Source organism: Toxotes jaculatrix, chromosome 13 (genome assembly GCF_017976425.1).
Source record: "Toxotes jaculatrix isolate fToxJac2 chromosome 13, fToxJac2.pri, whole genome shotgun sequence".
Classification (NCBI taxonomy): Eukaryota; Metazoa; Chordata; class Actinopteri; family Toxotidae; genus Toxotes; species Toxotes jaculatrix.
In genome coordinates, this window is record NC_054406.1 from 14,849,248 (window position 1) to 14,868,311 (window position 19,064).

Consider the following 19,064-nt stretch of genomic DNA (forward strand, 5'->3'; position numbering starts at 1 on the left):
ATTTCAAACCCTCGAAAAGCAGAGATCCCTTTGAAGTTGATTCATATTTTTTTGTTCCATGTAACAATCTGTTTCTTAATCCTCGGCTAAAATGAGGAGCGCAAAAACAACAATGTCCAGTCAGTCGGCTAAACTCAGAGCACACACACACACGCAAACACACACACAGACACATCTATCAATCATGAGTAAAAGAAAATGGATGTTGAAGTAAGATGGAGGCTATGGAATCTAATGTGACAAGGCAGACAGAGTCTCGTTTATTTCCGCTATTGGTGTGAATTTCCATGAGTGATGCAATGTGTTGATGGCAGACTCAACGGCTTGCATCTTCCCCGTTTCCAGCTGTCTTCAAGACGTCATTAAAAGAGAGAAAATATTTGACAGGTTACTCGTGTAGCATTGGATGACAGCGGCAAGCACACACATTACAATGCAGGCATTAGATATTAGCCCAGACGGTCTTTGTGCTACTGTGCAATCACTAGTTTGCCATGAAACTACTGCAGAACATTGTGTCCATGTACCTTTGTTGAAAAACAGGGTGACACTCAGACGTTCCACCTCATTTTTTGACCTCATTGTAAAATGATGCACCGTCTGTAGAATCTGTAGAATGAGGACTGTGAGGCAAAGCTCATTTTTGTGGCCAACTGTACTTTGAAGCCGGGTATTGTGTCACAGCTGTCTGCTGTATGGTTTTCTCTTTTATTTATTGGTTATTATATTCCCTGTTATTCTACTCTTTTGTCTTCCAGAAAATGGCAAGAATTTCTTCACACAAATTTCACTGAAACCATGAAGGTATTTCTTTTCAAACTTGAAAGGATATCAAACAGCTTTCGATGCGCTTTGATTTGTCTCAAAACTAAAAAAGAAAAAAATTAGTTTTGCAATTCACTGTGATATTATTCACTGCAGTCTCTGCTTTGATCTAGCCAAATAAAAAAAGACATGTAAGGCTGTGCCTTTATTTGTGCCATGTACCAAACTTGTCTAATCTACAGCCTCATGACAATCTTTTGCAAAGTTCATTGTTCCAGGCTTTGGAAGTAGAACATGACAAGGCAAGTGGAGACAGAGATGAAGGAAGCGAGAGGAGGAGGTGAGGAAAGGGCAGAGGAAGTGATAATATCACTCAATGGCACCTAACATTTCCACTTTCATTCCAAGGTATGACTGCTGAGGGGGTGGCAGGAGAAGAAAGAGTGATTGAGTTGTGTGATGGGTTAAAGAAGACGAGGAGTAAGTCAAGGGAACTGACGGGGTCAGGATCCAGAGAGAGTCATGAAAGCGAGAAAACCATGCTGGCAACAGAAAGTACTGGATGTGTAGCGAGCAGGTGCAAGAGTGACTGATAGTGATGGAGGTACTGTGGTTGGGGTGGCACATTTACGCCTTGAAGGGACAGGGGTGTGATGGCTGATGGTTTATACTTGTTCACTTTTTTTTGATGAGAAGCCATGAAGGAGAGGGAAGGAGGAAGAGGGAGTGGAAAGGTTCCTTTCTGTCTGAAACAATACATTCCAATTCATTGTTACTGCCATAGTAAAAAAAAACTGCTATACTATTATAGCTATGTATTCATAGTACCGGAAACATTAAGGCCTTCTCCATTCATTTTAAGCCCTGTCATATTCCATACTTATTTGTCTGACAAAGGAAATCTAAAATAAACAGAGACTCCAGGAAATAAGAGGAAAACTTAATGTACATTATTATTAAAAAAAAAAAGTGCATGTAAAGTGTAAGTAAAAAGGCACATACAGAAAAGAAAACGTTCTGTGTTCAAAACAAAAAAAAGTGTATTCCATATAGCGCATGATTATGCAGCTCAGTTGTTGTGGATGGCAGTCATCACTGCAGGGGCTAGGGGTTTGCCTCCCACTGGGACATGCTGAAAATGTCTTATGGTACCACAAGGCATTGTGAAATAGAAGAAAACACTATAATTTTTTTGATCCTGTACCTCAGTGGGATGCTCGTTGTGTGATGCTATATGTGTCTCGTTCCCACGGGACTAATGCATTCTAAAAAATGTATGTTGTTTTACTGTATATTGCAAAGCACTTTGTATTAAAGTGTCCACCATAACGTATACTGTAGACATAAATTTATTCTCTACAGTTTTTGTTCGATTATTCTCTGCCAAAGGGACTATATGTAGCCTTTTAACATCAATACCTCCTGTACCCTTTTTCATGTGAAAGGATATGCTCACATTTCTTCCAGTCTGCCTTAAAACAATGCTTATTCCCAAAAGAACACTGAAATAACTATTTCAGGCAGACAGTAGGAACAGTAAATGTTCCTACTGTCCATACTGTCCTTGAAGAGATTCACAGCCCTTGTTTCGTGTAAATATGCATTCTAAATTTCGGCTGAGTCTAATATGAGGCTTCAGCAGTCTGAGTTAGTCAAACCAAGGCCAAATTTACCACATCTCTCAGCTACTTCCGCAAGGCAGATAGCACACAATTAGCTCTGAAAGGAAGAAGAACTTATGTAATCTAAGCAGCTGCCCACAGTTTAATATGGGTGAAAGCTGTTGGCACTCAACCTTGTATAAACTAGTTAACCTAAACAATAAGTTGAACATTTCCAAAGAGAACTATAGCTGCAGACTTGGAGATCGATTCTCAGTGGGACTGGAAGTATCGCAATCCTTTTAGTTTTTATGTTAATATCAAAAATATTGCTGTAGGACAAAATAACTGAGAGCATCATTCTTCCAGTAAAAAGCGAAAACCAATGCTGTCACAGTGGCAGATGGTGAACTATCTGAATATCTAATGAAAAAAATAATAATAACTAACAAGTATGTTCTTTCCAGTAGAGTAAAAGAGAAAACACATAAAAATGGATGCCTCGGAAGGCAAATTAGGACATGGAGGAACAAACTTCTAAAAAACACATACATTATTATCACATTTATTTTATTCTAATCACATCTCACTAAAGTCTCCCCTGAGAAAACTTAAATGTGATGCTTCATGTCACGTCTTGCTGAGTGGTATTTTTCACACAGGCATGCACACGCACAGTCACACACTCAAAAACATGTGCACACACACAAGCAGACTCACGCAGACTTTCCTTCGGTTTGAGTAACCATACAGAAATCTAGGACAGAGCCCTATTTTGATGATTAAAGGCAGGATCATTTAGCTAAGCATGGTATTTTCAAAATTAGGGAAGTTAACATCCCCACTGCAACCTAGTAGCTAGTATGCATTACGTAGCATTTCTCCCTGGGAAAGAAAAATGCACAACTCTGATTAGACCTGCTGACCTCCATGGCTGAAATGAACTCTTTAGCATGTAGCTGCCTTCATGCTGCACGACTCAACTGCTCTCTCGATTAGCCTTGTGGTTGGACTTGCTCTCAGCTATTTATCCAGGAGCTCGTTCCACACAACACTTTTTCTCTCCTTGGACTAAATTGCCTGGGACATTTTGTAGCTGGGCAGGAGAAGGAAAGAGCAAGCCAAAGTGCCTCATCTGAAGAAGTGATGAGCTACTGATGGGCTACTGCACACTGAGGAAGTTTTGGTGTAGGTCAAGGCCACAACCCTGTCCCTGCATTTTTTTTACTTTCCCAGGAGAAACATAGAGAGAGACAGAGAGAGAAAGAGAGACAGAGGTCTCTCTTTGGGTGCAGGACATAGAAAGGATGGAGGATGTTCCCTGTCTCCTCCTCTCTATGTCCTGCACCCCAAAGTCATGAGGAGGCTGGAGGAAGGGGGGCTATGGCTTTTCAATACTGGTGGTAATATAGTATTTGTAATTTGGTACTGATATCTGCCTATCTATCTGTGTAATTTCTCTCTCCTGTATTTCTCCTTCTCACTTCCCTCTGCTTCTTGTGTCAGGGTTACCTCCACATTGTGAGCCATCCCTTCCCTTTTTTTAAACCACCCATAAATTTTATATGGGCTCAAAGTTACGATTGCAATTTTACAGAATGCTATCCGGTGCAGGTACAGCCCTACTGCGCAGTTCTTCTTTCTATCACACTCAAGTTGGCAATCCACAGAGCCAGAGTCACATTAGTTAATGCCAGATATTAATCCCCTCTGTCAAAGAAATGAGAGTTATTGTGAATGAAGACCTCGCTGATAAATGCTTCACATCTTCAGCCTTACCCAGCAGATGTTTAAGAGATGATAATGCACAAGAGGTCCAAAGTGCATTCCAAGCAAGACTGTTTTCAGAATATAGAATTACATCAAGGTAAAAAATTCAAACAGATAAACAGGCCGAGCTTTAATAAAAGTTTTAGATATAACAAAAGTGGATAAGTAGATATGATCAAAATGAAAGGCTCTGGACTACTGAAACATGACTGCCTGTCTGATCACTCTTCTAAAACAACTGAACTGAAGAGGGAACATAGTGTCTTCAATCAAAACTCCTTCCTAGTTTGACGATAGCGATGTCTTCAAAAGAAGCTTCAGCTTGAATTCAAAATGATCCTAGCTGTGATCCATTTTAGTCCGCTGAACAGACATCCATCTGCCTGAAGGAAGTTCAGCGAGAGACACTCATGTCAAGGAATTGATCATTTATAGCAAGTGCTTGTACAGTTATACTTGACAACCCTGTGTCACAGAAATTACTTTTATATACTACTAATTTGTAGCTATATATACATCTGGAAAGAAACAAGATGCTGCCATGATCACTATTAATGCAACATAACGAGGAAATGTTTAAAAAAAAAATTCAGAAGTGACTTGAAGTCCTGCGCTTTGTGTCTAGAAAAATGTTGCAAGGGAAGTTAAACGAGGTTTAGTAGTGAACTAAATTTGTTGAAGACAGAGTTGGACTTGGCAGAAAAGGGTCTGCTCTTTAAGGGAGTAGAAAGAATCCAATATGCATGAATGCATGAATGAAGCAGCTATTGTTAGCAGAGCTTCAGTGCCGTGCCTCAACTAATACCAATCTCCATTTTTGCAAAAGAACGCTTTCACTTTCACTTTCTGCACAAGCCATCAAGGTCACTCTCTACAGGCAGGAGTGAGCAACATGTGAATGAATGTAAACATCTATGTATGAGCAAGTGTATGCTTTTTACGAGAGTATGACATTAGTCCATTAGTGTGTATGAGTACACAGTGTATTGATTTATGTTAGTCAAAACGACATATTGTTGTAAAGTCATAGCTTTGCCTTGAATATTAGATACTAAGAGAAATAACACACTCTTGCAGTTATAAAAGCCAGTAGTGCACAAGTGAAGGACTATTATATATATAAAGATTAGTAGAAAATCATCTGCAATAAAACAGTACACACTGTAACTGAATGGTCCAAAATAAACCCGAGCGGATATTAAAACTGAAAAGAACACATAGTGCATCAGGAGCCGAGGCTGTACCAAAGCATAATATTTGCACAAAATTACTTATACATAACAACATATAGTACACCAAGGGAACATCCATTTATAAAAACATGGTAACATCAATGGTACCACGGCAACAAATATGTTGTATTTTCCAGTTTTCAATTCACAACTCAATCTCCCAGTCCCCGGCTGAAAAGACAGGGTAACCATGTAGAAATACAGGACACCATCTTATTTTAGTGATTCAAGGGAGGGTTATCAGTGCTTGGCTGTGTCACTGACTCGTTGAGCAGCTCTATTTTCTTTTTCTTTTGGGTTTCATATCTATTTTCTGTGTTCTTATCTTTTTTTTTTGTCACATCGGTTCATCCTTCCATCTCGCCTAAAAGAAAAAAATAAAACAGCAGAAAGCTCCCTGTCTTGACTGTAGACAGGAGCAATACCTTGTGACTGCTAAGTCAAACTAAGCATGTCTGTGAATTACTCTGTGTGTGTGGGAGTGTAAGCGTTGGGGTGCATGTCTGTGTGCATCGAGCGTGCAAAACCCCAAAGATTGCCCCTCTGTCCTGCTGTGTTGACCCTTTCCTCTGATGAAAGGTAATTGACACAGTAGAGGTAAGTGGTGTGTGAGTATTTGTATACTCAGGAGACTCAGGTTGAGGGCAAGAGTCAGGGTCTGAGTATAATTTTTTTTCTACCCCTTCTACCAAGTGGAGCGCCAAAATCTGGGTATTTCAGGCTGTTCTCATGCTACTCTGTTATGAGTCATGAAAAACACCTGCCCGAGTGTGCTCTGGGTTGCTTTAGCTTGTGAGCTAAGTGCCCATGCAAATGCAGTTTGTGTGTTTGTGTGTGTGTGTGCTCATGTTTATGAAGCAACACTTGCACTAACGCATTTCAGTGAATAGGCAGATGTGGCTAATTTTCCACGGCAATCATAGATTGCACACAGTTTTCGTATTAGCAGGATGCACAGGCTGCTTTCATTGTTGATTACCACAAAGAGGAATCATTTCCATGCATGAATGAACATACATGGCCAACATTAACGTGTGTGCTTCTTCACTAGATACAGATCCTTTAGTTACTCACACAGAGCCGATAAATTTATGTCAAAAGAACTGCTAGTATTTCTGTTGCTAGATGAGTGTTAAGGACAGAAAGCAATTAAAGAACATTACATTACAGATTTTGCACAAAAAAAGATAAAGGACTAAAAATGAAAGGAAAGTGAGTTAAAAGAAACAAATATATTAACAGAGCAAAGCTAATAAAAATGAAACAAGTAATAACTGAATGCAAAAAAGAAAAAAAAAGTTAAGCAGCGCATAAAAAGAATGAAAGCCACAGAGCAAATAAGCAATAAAAAAAAGAAAGAAAGAAAGAGGATAAAGAGAATATTTGAGTCATAGCAATAACACAGCAGCTGCCCTTCACCACAGTTGGGAACAGATGTCTGTAGACTCCATTCACCTCTTCATCAGACGCAAGGACCGGTCACCGAGTCTGGACACTGATTTATAATCCACCTCCCTCCCTCCCTCCACAACCACCCACACCCACCTCCCCCATTCCGTGTCCCTTCCGTTCCTTAACGGCGTCAGCATGACGATGTTGCTATGGTGATAGAATCCCACTGCAGAGGCAAATGTGAGCAGTAATCGATCTTTTTGTGTGGCTGTGTCATGTACAAACATATCACTGCTGTCGTGTGAAAAGCCTTACGGTAAAATGCCAAATTCGGTGCAGTGGATGCTTTCAGGTAATATTTTTGGCAGATATGTGGGAAAGGGAGCGATGCGGTGGGGAGGGGGTGACGACAAGAGAAAGGGTGGTGACATGTGACAACGATTGTAAGCTGCACTGTCAGCTGAGTTCACAATTTAGCTCTTTTGTCTTTAATTCATGTAAAGGCTTATAAGCTCCTCTATGTGTGACAAAATTCTTCCAGTCTTGGGCTTAATCAACCTTTCAGAAACTACTGATAAACCACAAAAAGAGCAAACTAAAAACACGCCTGCTGTTTTTATTTCTCCAAAAGCTCATATTTGGGACATAAAAAGGACAGAAAATATAGCCTATTTGAATCTCAGCACTATTACCTTTTTTTCAGCAATGTTAGCAGCATTACTCTAGACATAGATATGTTGGTTGGGTACACATATGAATGAGTTTGGTGTCCTGTCCTTTTCTATAGCTCCACAGTGAGGTTAATATCGCCAACTGTTGAATGGACTGTTGCGATATTTGTTACAGACATTCATGATCCCCTGAGGATAAATTGTAAAAACTGTACATGTAGTGCCATCATCAGTTCAAAAGTGTTATTAATATTTCAATTTATGGCTGAATACCTGCTCAGCTCATGACACTCCCATCACCTTCAGTAGTAATTGTGTTTCACGCTAATTTCAAATGCTGCCATGCTAACACGCTGATGATGAGCATGGTAAGCATTTTAGCTGCTACACATCACCATGTTATCTTTGTCATTGGACCCATCTTAGCCTCCTGATATTGGCGTTCAGCTCAAGGCACTGTTCCTAACACTGTTCCTAAGTACTGTCCGGCCTCACAAACACATTTACATGGCTGTGTACTCTTACTCTTATTTAACGGTATCCGCTATTAGTGCTGCTTTCTTGTTTGCCGGAGTTTAATTATTTACTTAGTCCATATTGAAGACAGTTCCTAAGTGGACAAACAGATAATTAAATGTCTATATCCGGACAAAAGGTTTTCACCTGGCAGCTGTGGCATCTTTGAATAACATGTGTCAGACTGAGGCATAGATACAAACTGCACCAACACTGGCTTTGCAACAAGTTCATCAGGGACAAGCTTATCTCACATTGATCCATTTAACGTGCTTCTAGCCACGATTGTTAACACAGCCACTCTGGCTTTGTGTAAATGCACCATACACAGGTTCCTACAAAAACATGCTAAATCATGGGTGTAATTGTCTGTAACTGATCAGGGCAACACAGTGCAGTAATCTTGCTTACCCTTCTTTGAATGAATTGTTGAATTGTTCTGGCTATCCCTGCATTGATTGGTGTTTGATTGTAGCTCTGCAGCTTTGCTCGGAGTCTGCTGGACTGTAAATCCATCTAAATTCTCATCTTGTTACAGAATCGAGAGAAAGAAAGACTGAGGTGGAAGACAGAGGGTGAGGGGGTGGAGGGCAGAACGAAAGACCGAATGACTGTGCGGTGTGGGAGTTGGAAGATTTGAAAATATCTAATAAGAGAAAGAAAAACGGGGAAAAAAGGGCAATTTGAGATTGAGAATGAAAGTGAAATGAAACAAAGCCAATTTGGCAGTTTGGAAGTATACCAGGGCTTGTGTTGAACTGTGTGTATATATGTGGGCGTGTATGTGTGTAGGTATGAAACAAAAACACCAATCAGCCTGTAGGGCTGAGAAAACTAGATTCTGAATCCATTTTGAAGGCACACAAATGACCTTCAGGCCCCCGTAGTCAGGCAGACGCTGTCCTGCACCAACCTGATTCAACTTCTGTCTTCATATCTGCTGCTGAGAGGGAGAGAGAGGTGAGAGAAAAGTGAGAGAGAGAGAGAGAGAGAGAGATGGAGTGGGTCTGTCTGTCTAGTAGCTTATAAAAAGTCCATTATGGTGCACTTCTATCAGTTTGGACTCTCCCAGATGGACCCTGGAGTAAATGGACAGCACCAGAGAGCTATAAGCTCAGATTTGATATACGGCTGAGAAATAGCTCTGTGTGTGTTTGTGAGTGTGTGTGTGTGTGTGTGCGTGTGTGTGTGTGTGTGATTGTGCATGTTCAGGAGAGTGTGCATTCAATCATATACGCTGCACTGAAAGAGCTGACAGTAGTCAACAGCCAACATTTCCGTGCCACTATGTTTTTTTTGTGCATGCCATTTACTTACCACAGCTGTTTTACCATATTATCATATGCACTACCCAGCCACACACACACACACACACACACACACACACATACAAACACACACAAATATACACAACAGTCTTCCCAGCAGGCTTAAATCCCGGCTCAGTCTGACAAAGGAGCCTGTGGCTCTAACTGGCTCTGCCCCAATCCCCTTCCCCAGCCTCCTGCTTTGTATGGGCTCAAAACCGCTTTACTGCATGACGTTTATTTATCAGCCATATTTACTTCCTATTGTGTAGGTGTATGTGTGTGTCAGCGTGCGTGTGTGTGTGTGTACGTGCCACATCAGGGTGTATTTGAGCTTTGGTGTCATTGCTCATTTGGGTATTTAGATGTTCGGTGTGTTGTGTGCATGTCTCCATGCTTGTGTGTGTGCATTGTGGGTATCCCAGTGCTCCTCGCATTCAGCTGAGGAAGCTGACAAAAACCTCTGTCCCCTGAGTGATACTGCTCAGTAGGCTGTGAATAGGACTTTGTTCTTGTACATGCTACTTTATTAACAGTTTGTTTTCTTCAAGTGAAGAGATGGATGAGACTGGTTGAGGTGTCATTGCTTTACTCTAAGCAGCTGGGTTCCAACTAGGCAAACAAATTAAATGGTTATCCTTAAATAAACAGCAAACCATAACACTTTGCAGAATTGTTATGCTGTTTTTCTGTTATATTTCCATGAATTAGTCATCTGAAAAGTGGGGCCAGCACTGTGACATCTCTTTACTTTTGTTTTTTTTATTGATTGTCATTTTGGAACAGGAAAAAAAAAATGTTTAAATGAAAATGTCACAGATTATGACTTTATGTGCACAGATCACCCAGTCCATTACAATATGTTCCTTACTAGAAATTGTGCACCTAAAATATCACAGCAACCTTTGCACATGGCCAGTCACAGGATTATTGACCTCAACTGCAAGATGCACCTATATTGAAAATATCTTCTCCTAAATGGGGAAATAACTGATGAAACTGATTGAAAACCAGGGATTAGAGGTTCTTCAGTTTAAGCTCTGCTCTTTTAACATCAAATCTTATTTAAATCAGCTCTATAAAGGAAGCTGCTTTTGGCCAACCCCGACTTTTGTAGACTCAAATGGTCTCACATCCACAGGCTGATGGTGTCTCATGATTGTTTCTTTTCATTGGTCAGAGGAAGATTCTACAATTACATACATTTTAACTTCAGTGACACTTCAGTTAAATGACACTAAAGCATCAGGTGCTACTACAGGTGAAATATCACATCTCCACCTCTGCTCCTGACCAATCACAGGACTATCGACCCTACTCATGATTGGAAGTGATACTGCCAGCTATAGATGGAAAATAGATTCCCTTGGAGATGAAGAAACAGCTGAAATAGGTGGAAAAAAGTAAGGATAAGAGAGGGCAAGACAATTTGATGAAGTGTGTGATGATGTGTCCATTAAAGTGCAGTCCAGAACATTAAACAATATAGTGGGGTTTGTAAAGGTCAGTACTCTCAGGGGTTTATCCATATTGATCTTTACTGTCGATTGTGCCGGACTCCGCACCACTGTTCATCGAAATCCTCTTCTTTGCCATAGACCTAATGGAGAGAGAGAATAAGAGGGACAAACAAAGGCAGGGAGAGAGAGAGAGAGAGAGAGAGAGAGAGAAAGAAAGAAATAAAGAGATAGGAGAAAAGTCTCACTGGTCATTTTATGTGAGACATTACTTCTCTGTCCTGCTTCACTGACCTCTATGTCTCAGAAGCACAGAAGCGTAGAATATACACCCCTACACACAGGGCTTAATTTGTGCCAGATTCTGCTAGAAAATGATTCAGAAACTCCCAGATCAGGGCCGACACTTCCTCTGTCACTCTCAGAATTAATCAAAACATTTTCTGGAATTTTTAGATGTTAAATTCTAAAACTTTGTGTTATCTTGTTGAAGTTCTGTTGTTTCATTTGAGTATTTCCTACTGATGATGCCCATGAAAACTGTCAGAAGGCAGTCAGTCAGACCTTAAACCTGCCATGCTCTCTATGATGGATCAGTGGGATTATAGCACAGATTTTGCTATGAACATGAGCGGCCTTGCTAGCTATGTGGCACCTGTTTGCAGATATGACAAGCAGGAGGAATTTGAAAAGGTTGAGGAGAAGTTGAAATTGACTGTTTGTTAAGCCCCACCTCCTTTAGTTACTGAGATTTGGACAGTTGAAGAAAATGTAGAAGAAAACAATGTCTTTCTATTAGTCTGTGATGGAGGTATCACCGTCTAACAGATACTGTTTTCTTCCCCAACTGTATAATTCTTCAACTGTCCAACCCCCAAGGATATCCATCTACTTTCCATTTACTAGTATTTTGTTCCTCTGTTAGCCTGACTGTGCTGAAGAGCTAACTTTTCCTGCAATGTTCCCAAATTATCCCACAATGAATTCCGTAACCTACATCACTGGCCTGTCAAAATCCAAGATGACAGTGTTCACTGTGCATGGGGAGAAATTTGACAGGCCTTCAGGGCCTAGTTACAGTTGCTAAGCTGTGACTGGCAAATAGCTGCTCTGGTAAAGGGTTTAGTGAGCTGTCAATTAGAGGGAAAGGATGTAAATGACCTGTTGTAAAAGTAACAGAGTAGGTGAAAAGTTTAGCATGAATTAAACAAAGCTGCAAATGAGTGTTTGCTGGTTAGGATCATGAGTCATGTTAATTGTAGTGAAGATGATGATGATGATAAAGCTGGTATCAAACCATTGACCGTCAGGATGCAAGTCAAACATATGCTGGCACCAGGTTGGAAAGTGCAAGTTTATTTTCCCCTCCCTTCCACAAGGAGATGCTAAGTGGTTGTTCAGTGACTTGGTACTACCTCCCATTTTACAAATAGAGGCTTGGATCAGGACTTCCTTCCTTTAGCCAACAAACACCTTCACCATGTTCAAATGTTTGTAGCTGTTTGTACCTTCAATGTAAGTTTCAATCTGTTTCTTTCTGTTGTTTATTGTATTTTAGATTTTTATTATGCTGTGCCTAAGAGTCGACATGAAGATTCATGGATAAGTTTTGATTTAGTTTGTTAAATAGTGTTATGAGGAAGTATGCATTTAGCTAATCATTATTTGAAATACATATGGTATCCTGCTGTGCAAATATTTAACATGATTTGAAGGCTGAACTTTAGAACCGTGGGAGTCATCACGGCAATCAGTGTTCACTTATTCATTCAGTCATTCATTCATTAATTCACTCTCTGCATAAATAAACTACTTGTGACCTTTGTTTGTTGGTGGTTTGTATCTCCAGTTTCAACAAGGCTTAATATTACTGTAAAAGCTGCAGCTAAGCATGTGGGCATTTGTACTATGGGCTGACCTCTGATTTGAAGTGATGAGGTAAAATTGAATGTTTATTGTCTCCCAGAATTCTTTCAGAGCACTTTTACATACTCTCTCACCATTTGTCTCAAAACAAAGTGGGGCTAGTAACCTGCATGTATTCACACAATAGTTATTTCTTTTACCCAGGGCTGTAGCCAGCTGCAGATATCATCTAGACAGCAGACAAACCAAATTATTACATTGTTCCTGGGGTAAAATATTGTACTTAGGCCTTTCAGCACTAGTGTTCCTGCTGAGAAGAACACTCACAACAAGGCAATGGGAGGGAGAGTTAGACAGTATGAATGAAAGAGAGAGGTAGAGTATGAAAAAGTCTTCTTCTTTTTTCCTGACATAGAGTTGTTTCTGTAAAAGGCCAAATTAGAGGGCTGATTGCGATGGGCGTTTGAGCAATCATGACAGAGCCTCAGCACACTTCGTAGGCATTCATGCTTGTGTCTGTGTGTGTCTACTGGGAGGCAGGGATGATGTTCTGTGTGTGCATGCGGTCTTCCTTTGGTGAACTCTTTGATACAGGCTAATGCAAGCAAAACTCACTGTCAATCGCTTTTGCACTCTGTAATCAAATACACACACACACACACAACAGTGTTCCATGTGGATAATGTATGTTAGATACACTGTATGTTTCAGCTTCTTTGCGCAAATGCAGCCATCGCAAAAAATCCCATGGGCAAGAAGTACCCAAGTGAAAAAGATCTGCTAAATCAAAGATTGTTTCCCCTGCCCAGGGAGTTGATTAAGTCTTGTTTTACTGAAACTAAGCCTACAAATCCATTTGCACAGAACATAATGGTCTGCGCTCATGTCTCCGTATGTTTGTACCAAATGAGATGAAACCGACTTAGATATGTTGCATGATTCCACTTTCTCCATCCTTCCTCTCTAGGCAATTGCTCTATTCCCACAGATGCGCACCATTTATGTGAGGTGTTCAAGTTCAAATCAGCTCTCTGATAGATCAGATACAGTCCTTTCTCTAGTGTAGCTGCATGTTTTTTGTTTTGGTTTTTTTTGTACAGTTTCAGAAAACTTTTTTGCTCTCTTACTTTGCTGAGTGGATACTATCCCACTGAATTTCAGTATGTATATTTTTATTGACATTTCATGTATTCCTTGCAAGTTAATGAGCCAGTCAGAACTGACTTCCCCCTGATTTTAGGAGATTATGCCACAGACTTGACATTCTGTTATCTGTTTCTGCACGATGTGTGCTGAAGTGTATCAGCGTGTTCTTTAAATATTCTGCTACAAGGATCAAGCCAAGGAAATGTAGGCGTTTTGTATTTTTATTTTGCCAGAGTCGTGTTTTGGATGTGCTAAAAAACTTGCCTTATTTGACTTCTCTGCATGAACAAAATGAATGTAGATGCTGATGAGCATTTATTTACTAAAGCTTTGAAACCAGGTTTCTGTGTGCTATGTCACTATGATATGTAGTAAACAAACCAGGCATCTTTATGCACGCATTGACTTCATCTTCCCACACGCAGCTTCTCACTGGATTAAATATATTGAAACGTACAATTCGATCTATATGAAAAAAAGAGAAATGAACGTGAACATATTTTTGTCTATTTCAGATCCATACGATGACGATCTGAAGGTGAAGACCCAAAGACCACGGTCAGCTGACCAGCCAGGTGTGTTTCAGGCACAAACAGGTGAGTAATGTGAGTGTGTGCAGGTGTGGATGTGTGTGTACAAAAGTAATCTACTTAACTAGGCCATATGTGTGACTCCAAGATAAAGAGTTCCATATATCATCATATAATCATTATACATTTACTTTTTGAAGCACTGCAGAACCCCAGCTGCTATACTGTGGTTGACCATTGGCATGTGTGAATATGTGTGAAAGTGTGATCCTCTCTACGTGTGAGACTTCAAAATCTTACATAATTAATAGGACTGGAAAAGGAAGATTGAATTATTCATGAGATGACACTTTAAACATTAAAAATTTCACATTTATATATGTTAGTTATATATACAGTGGGGTTCATAAGCCTGAGACCACATTGAAAATCTGTGATATTTTCATATAAACCTGGAAATAGGCAGAAAGTTTGAGGATTCAAGAACATAAGAAGTTGTGTCATATAAAATAAAGAAGAAATATTTAAGATTCTGCTCTATTTCTAGGTCAGCAATGAAATTTAAGCAAATCTGGAGCATTGACCATTTTAACTCCTTTGTATAAGAGGTCAGGTTTCCCTCAACTGTATTTGATCTGTTCCTCAGAGGGTCATTCAAATAACTCGACCAGTGTTCACCTGTTATAAATAAGGCTGTGCCTCAGGTTTCTGGCAGATCATTGCTCACTGAGTAGCATTGTGGGGAAAAATAGCATCAGAATTCAGTGAAAGTGTCAGAGGCCAAATTGTTATTCTAAGCAAAGAGGGGCTTTCTCGGCATCAAATCATGACTAGACTAGAGCTTTCTAAGGGGGCAGCGTGGGGAACTATAAAACGCTTTGCAGAAACTGGATCACTTGTATCCAAAGCACGATCTGGCAGACCAAAAGTGACCACACCATCAGAAGATCAATACATCAAACTTAGTTCCCTGAGAGACAGAAAAGCAACTTCATTGCAGATACGGAATTTTCTAAAGAAAGAACGCGAGACTCCAATCAGAAAAAGGACTGTCAAAAGAAAGCTCTCTTGTAGTGGTCTCAGAGGACAAGTAGCAGTTTCTAAATCAATTCTCTGGAGGGGAAACAAGGCCAAACTCTTGGGGTGGACTAAGAAATACCAACATTTCAAAGTGGATGTCTGGAAAAAAAAAAAAGTCTTGTTTACTGATGAATCCAAGTTTGAGACTTATGGCAGTAACAGAAGGGTGTATGTAGGGAAACAAACAAAAGGGAGAATAATACTGCAGTGTATCAAACTGACAGTGAAACATGGTAGTGGGACTATTCAATTGTGGATTTTTTTTTTTCTTCTCTGGAGTTGTACTCCTGCACTGAACTAACTACACCCTGACCGAGGAGAAGAACCACTTCATTCTTCAGAGACAGACTGTACCTTCTGGTTTGTGGAATGCAGCTGGATAATGACCCCAAACACACCTCAAAGCTTTGCAAGAGCTACTTGAGGTCCAGAAAAGACAGAGGAATTCTTACTGTCTTGGACTTTCCTCCACAGTCACCTGACCTCAACCCCACTGAACATTTATGAGAGCACTTGAAGACTGAGGAAACCAAGCATCCTGTGACACCACATGGCACTCTTTGGAACATTGTCAAGTCATGCTGGGATAACATGGGTCATCAGGTTTTGCTTGTGGAGTCAGTGTCAGCTCGAGTTCAAACTGTCGTTACAGCAAAAGGGGGACATAACAAATACTGAGATATTCTTAAATTCATGAACATTTTTCAAAGATTCAGATTGAAGCTGATATTATCATTACTAATGGAAAAACAGAATTACATTCTTCACAAATGCAAAATAAAAGTATCTTGACAAGTGGTCTCAAACCTTTGGACACCACTGTACTTGACATTACCTGCTGGCTGCTTCTGCCACACCACAATAGGTCATATACTAATTTCAGCTTGCTCTCATAGGCATACATATACACATCCAGACGCTCACGTGTCGATACTCACTGCTACTACTGTGTGGAGGAGGAGGGAGTCCCTACTGCGAGGGAAACCCCTGGCTCTTTCTTGTCCTTCTCCTCTGTTCTCCCCCTCCTTGTTTCTCCCCATTCTTCCATTCCTCCAGGCATGTGTGATGAGCTTAAGCCCTGACTCACGGCATGTTAATGAAGATGTAATGCGATTAACGGACATGCAATTAATTTGATTTCCTTCTTTGCCATGTGATGACGCCTCCATCAAAGGACACGGAGATCATAAACAATTTAGAAGGAGAGGAGCAGAGTGACTTAACTCGTAATTTTCGATTTGCAAGGGTGTAGCACAGAGGGAACAATGGGGCAGTCTCCGCAGCTGCCTGGAGAACTCAAATTTACCTTCAGTCACGTCTGTATGGGTGCTTCCATACACATAAAGGCAGACTCACATGCAGGCTTTTGGGGCTAAAGCCCTTTAGCGGTGAGATGATACGTGTTACCATAATTCCATGAGCATTAATACCCTTGAGTATCACCTTAAAACACATTCGTCTGACATGATCATCATCCTTGTGAATATTCAGCCAAGGTTTATTCACATTAAGGGGCTTAAATAATGAATGCAAATCACTTATCATCCATATTTATATGGTATGCAGGAATATCATATATTGGGCTACAGTATCAAGCCAAACCATTTGAAAATGGCTCAATATGAAAATATACCATGGAATTATACAAACAAAGCTCTCTTGTATTGCATGAATGATGAATTTGGAATATCTTAACTTTCCTGCTCTCAAAGAAATAAAAGCAACAAAGAAAAATAAATATTTCTATAACTACAGAAAGTTTGTTTGGTTATTATAACCACAAAACCTTTTCATCATCTCTATTTCATCATATATTCCCAGGCTTTTCTCTGGACAGTTATATAGATCATAATTTTGTTTGTCTTTTTTTATTGGTGTAATATTGCTGTGGTGTCACTTCCAATCCAAAGGAAATTTTCATTTTATTTCAGCAAATAAACATCCAAGAAAAACTGAGAATTGCCAACAGGAATCAATAAAGCAAATATGTGTTTGATGCTTTCAGTTCTGGGAAAATTAGAACTGAAAAATGTACCAAAGAGATGTCATAGAGGAGACATATACATCTTTGTTGTGACTTTTTAAGACTCTTATACTGAAATACATTTAGAACAGCTTAACACTGTACAAAACTATTCACCTTCTGCCATGAACCATAAACCGGAGAGCTAAGATCATGTTAAAAGAAATTCACAGTGCCCTTCCTCTTGACCTTCTGTGTTCCATAGAAACATTAGCACCATATAAAAGTGTAATCATTGGGAATAAAACTCATTATCTTCTCTTTTATCACCTTACTTGTTCCTCAGGTGACCCTGCAGCAGAGGAGTGGTCACAGTGGAGCGTGTGTTCGCTCACATGTGGACAAGGCTGGCAAGTGAGGACACGGTCATGTGTTTCTTCTCCTTATGGGACGCTGTGCAGCGGCGCCCTGAGGGAAACACGTATGTGCAACAACACCGCTTCCTGTCCAGGTGAACCTGGGATCACAGGCTCAGGTATGTGAACCAAATTTCCATCAGTGGTACTTACTGGTTAGTACTGTTTTCTCCTTTATGCAGTTTGTGTGGTACCGTTTACACATGGAGAAGCAAGGGGTTGAAACTTTGAGTGATGGATGTGGGTGGTGATTGAGTGGGGGTTTTTTTTGTTTGTTTTTTTGTTTTATTTTTTTAACCTCTCCAGGGTGCCTGCCTTCCCGCAGTGCATGCTGGGATACATTATGTGCCAAGCTTTTGTGATCCCAATGGAGGATTACGATGTTGAGAAAATTGATTAACAACATTTACCAGTGTTCCCAAATGATGATCATATCTATGTATACATATACATATCTATATATTATCGACAGAGATATGCAATGTGAATATACTTTAGGCCTCAGTTATATATTATTCTTTTTTTTTAATGTAAAATTGAACAAAATGCAGCTTTAACCCATGTGCTTCTTGCGTAGCACCTCATTCAACATGGAGCATTTATTGCTCGTTTTACAATGTGTTAAGAAAGCTGTAAAATTGGAGAAAATAATGACCGTGCGAAACTCTGTCACTTTTGAGGAAGGTAGGCGGTATATACACACACACGCCCACACGCACATACCCACAGCCACTCACATATCACATGGGATCTGCTCAGCCAAAACATAATCTAACCATGGTGCAGCAGCAAAAAAAAAAAAACCCCTTCAGAATGCGAACGACATTTCAATTTCAATTCCCACCACTGGCCAGCTGAGAGAGAAACAGATAGAGAGAGACACAGAGAGTCAGACATGACACCTGAGCTCGATGTCAGCAAGTCTATTAGACTTGCCACAGCTCAGAAGTTCATACTTCCTGACTTCTCTATCTTTAGCTTTCCTCTGCTCTTTCACTTTTCTTTCAGCATTGTTCTCCTTTTCCCCAGCTGGTCTATATCTACACCACTGCCTACGTATATCTGGCTAGTATGGCTGAAAAATGGATCTAACAGAGCATAATTGGCCGACACACTTCTGAAGATATTTTAATTTACTATGAAAGTCTACAACCACGCTTGTCCTTTGACTTCAGAGGATTTTTTTTTTTAGGATGCAAAGGCAACTCTGAAATAACCAATTTTAACCAATCAGATTTAATTTTCATGAGCACACATGCTCTGCCAGTCACAGCGGGTGTATTCAACCCTATGGTTCAGCCCTGTCTGCTTGCTGCAAAAAGGCAGCACAAAAAAGGAGAGCATCTCATCCG

General features: G+C 40.1%; 1 protein-coding gene across 1 annotated transcript in view; it reads left to right on the forward strand.

Annotated features, from left to right (window-relative positions):
• adgrb2 (adhesion G protein-coupled receptor B2) overlaps nucleotides 1-19,064 on the forward strand; it is a 133,746-nt gene that overhangs the window by 19,014 nt on the left and 95,668 nt on the right. The window contains exons 2-3 of the mRNA XM_041053130.1: nucleotides 14,239-14,319; nucleotides 17,643-17,831. Coding sequence (XP_040909064.1) covers nucleotides 14,239-14,319; nucleotides 17,643-17,831 — 270 coding nt within the window. The remainder of the gene's footprint in view (nucleotides 1-14,238; nucleotides 14,320-17,642; nucleotides 17,832-19,064) is intronic.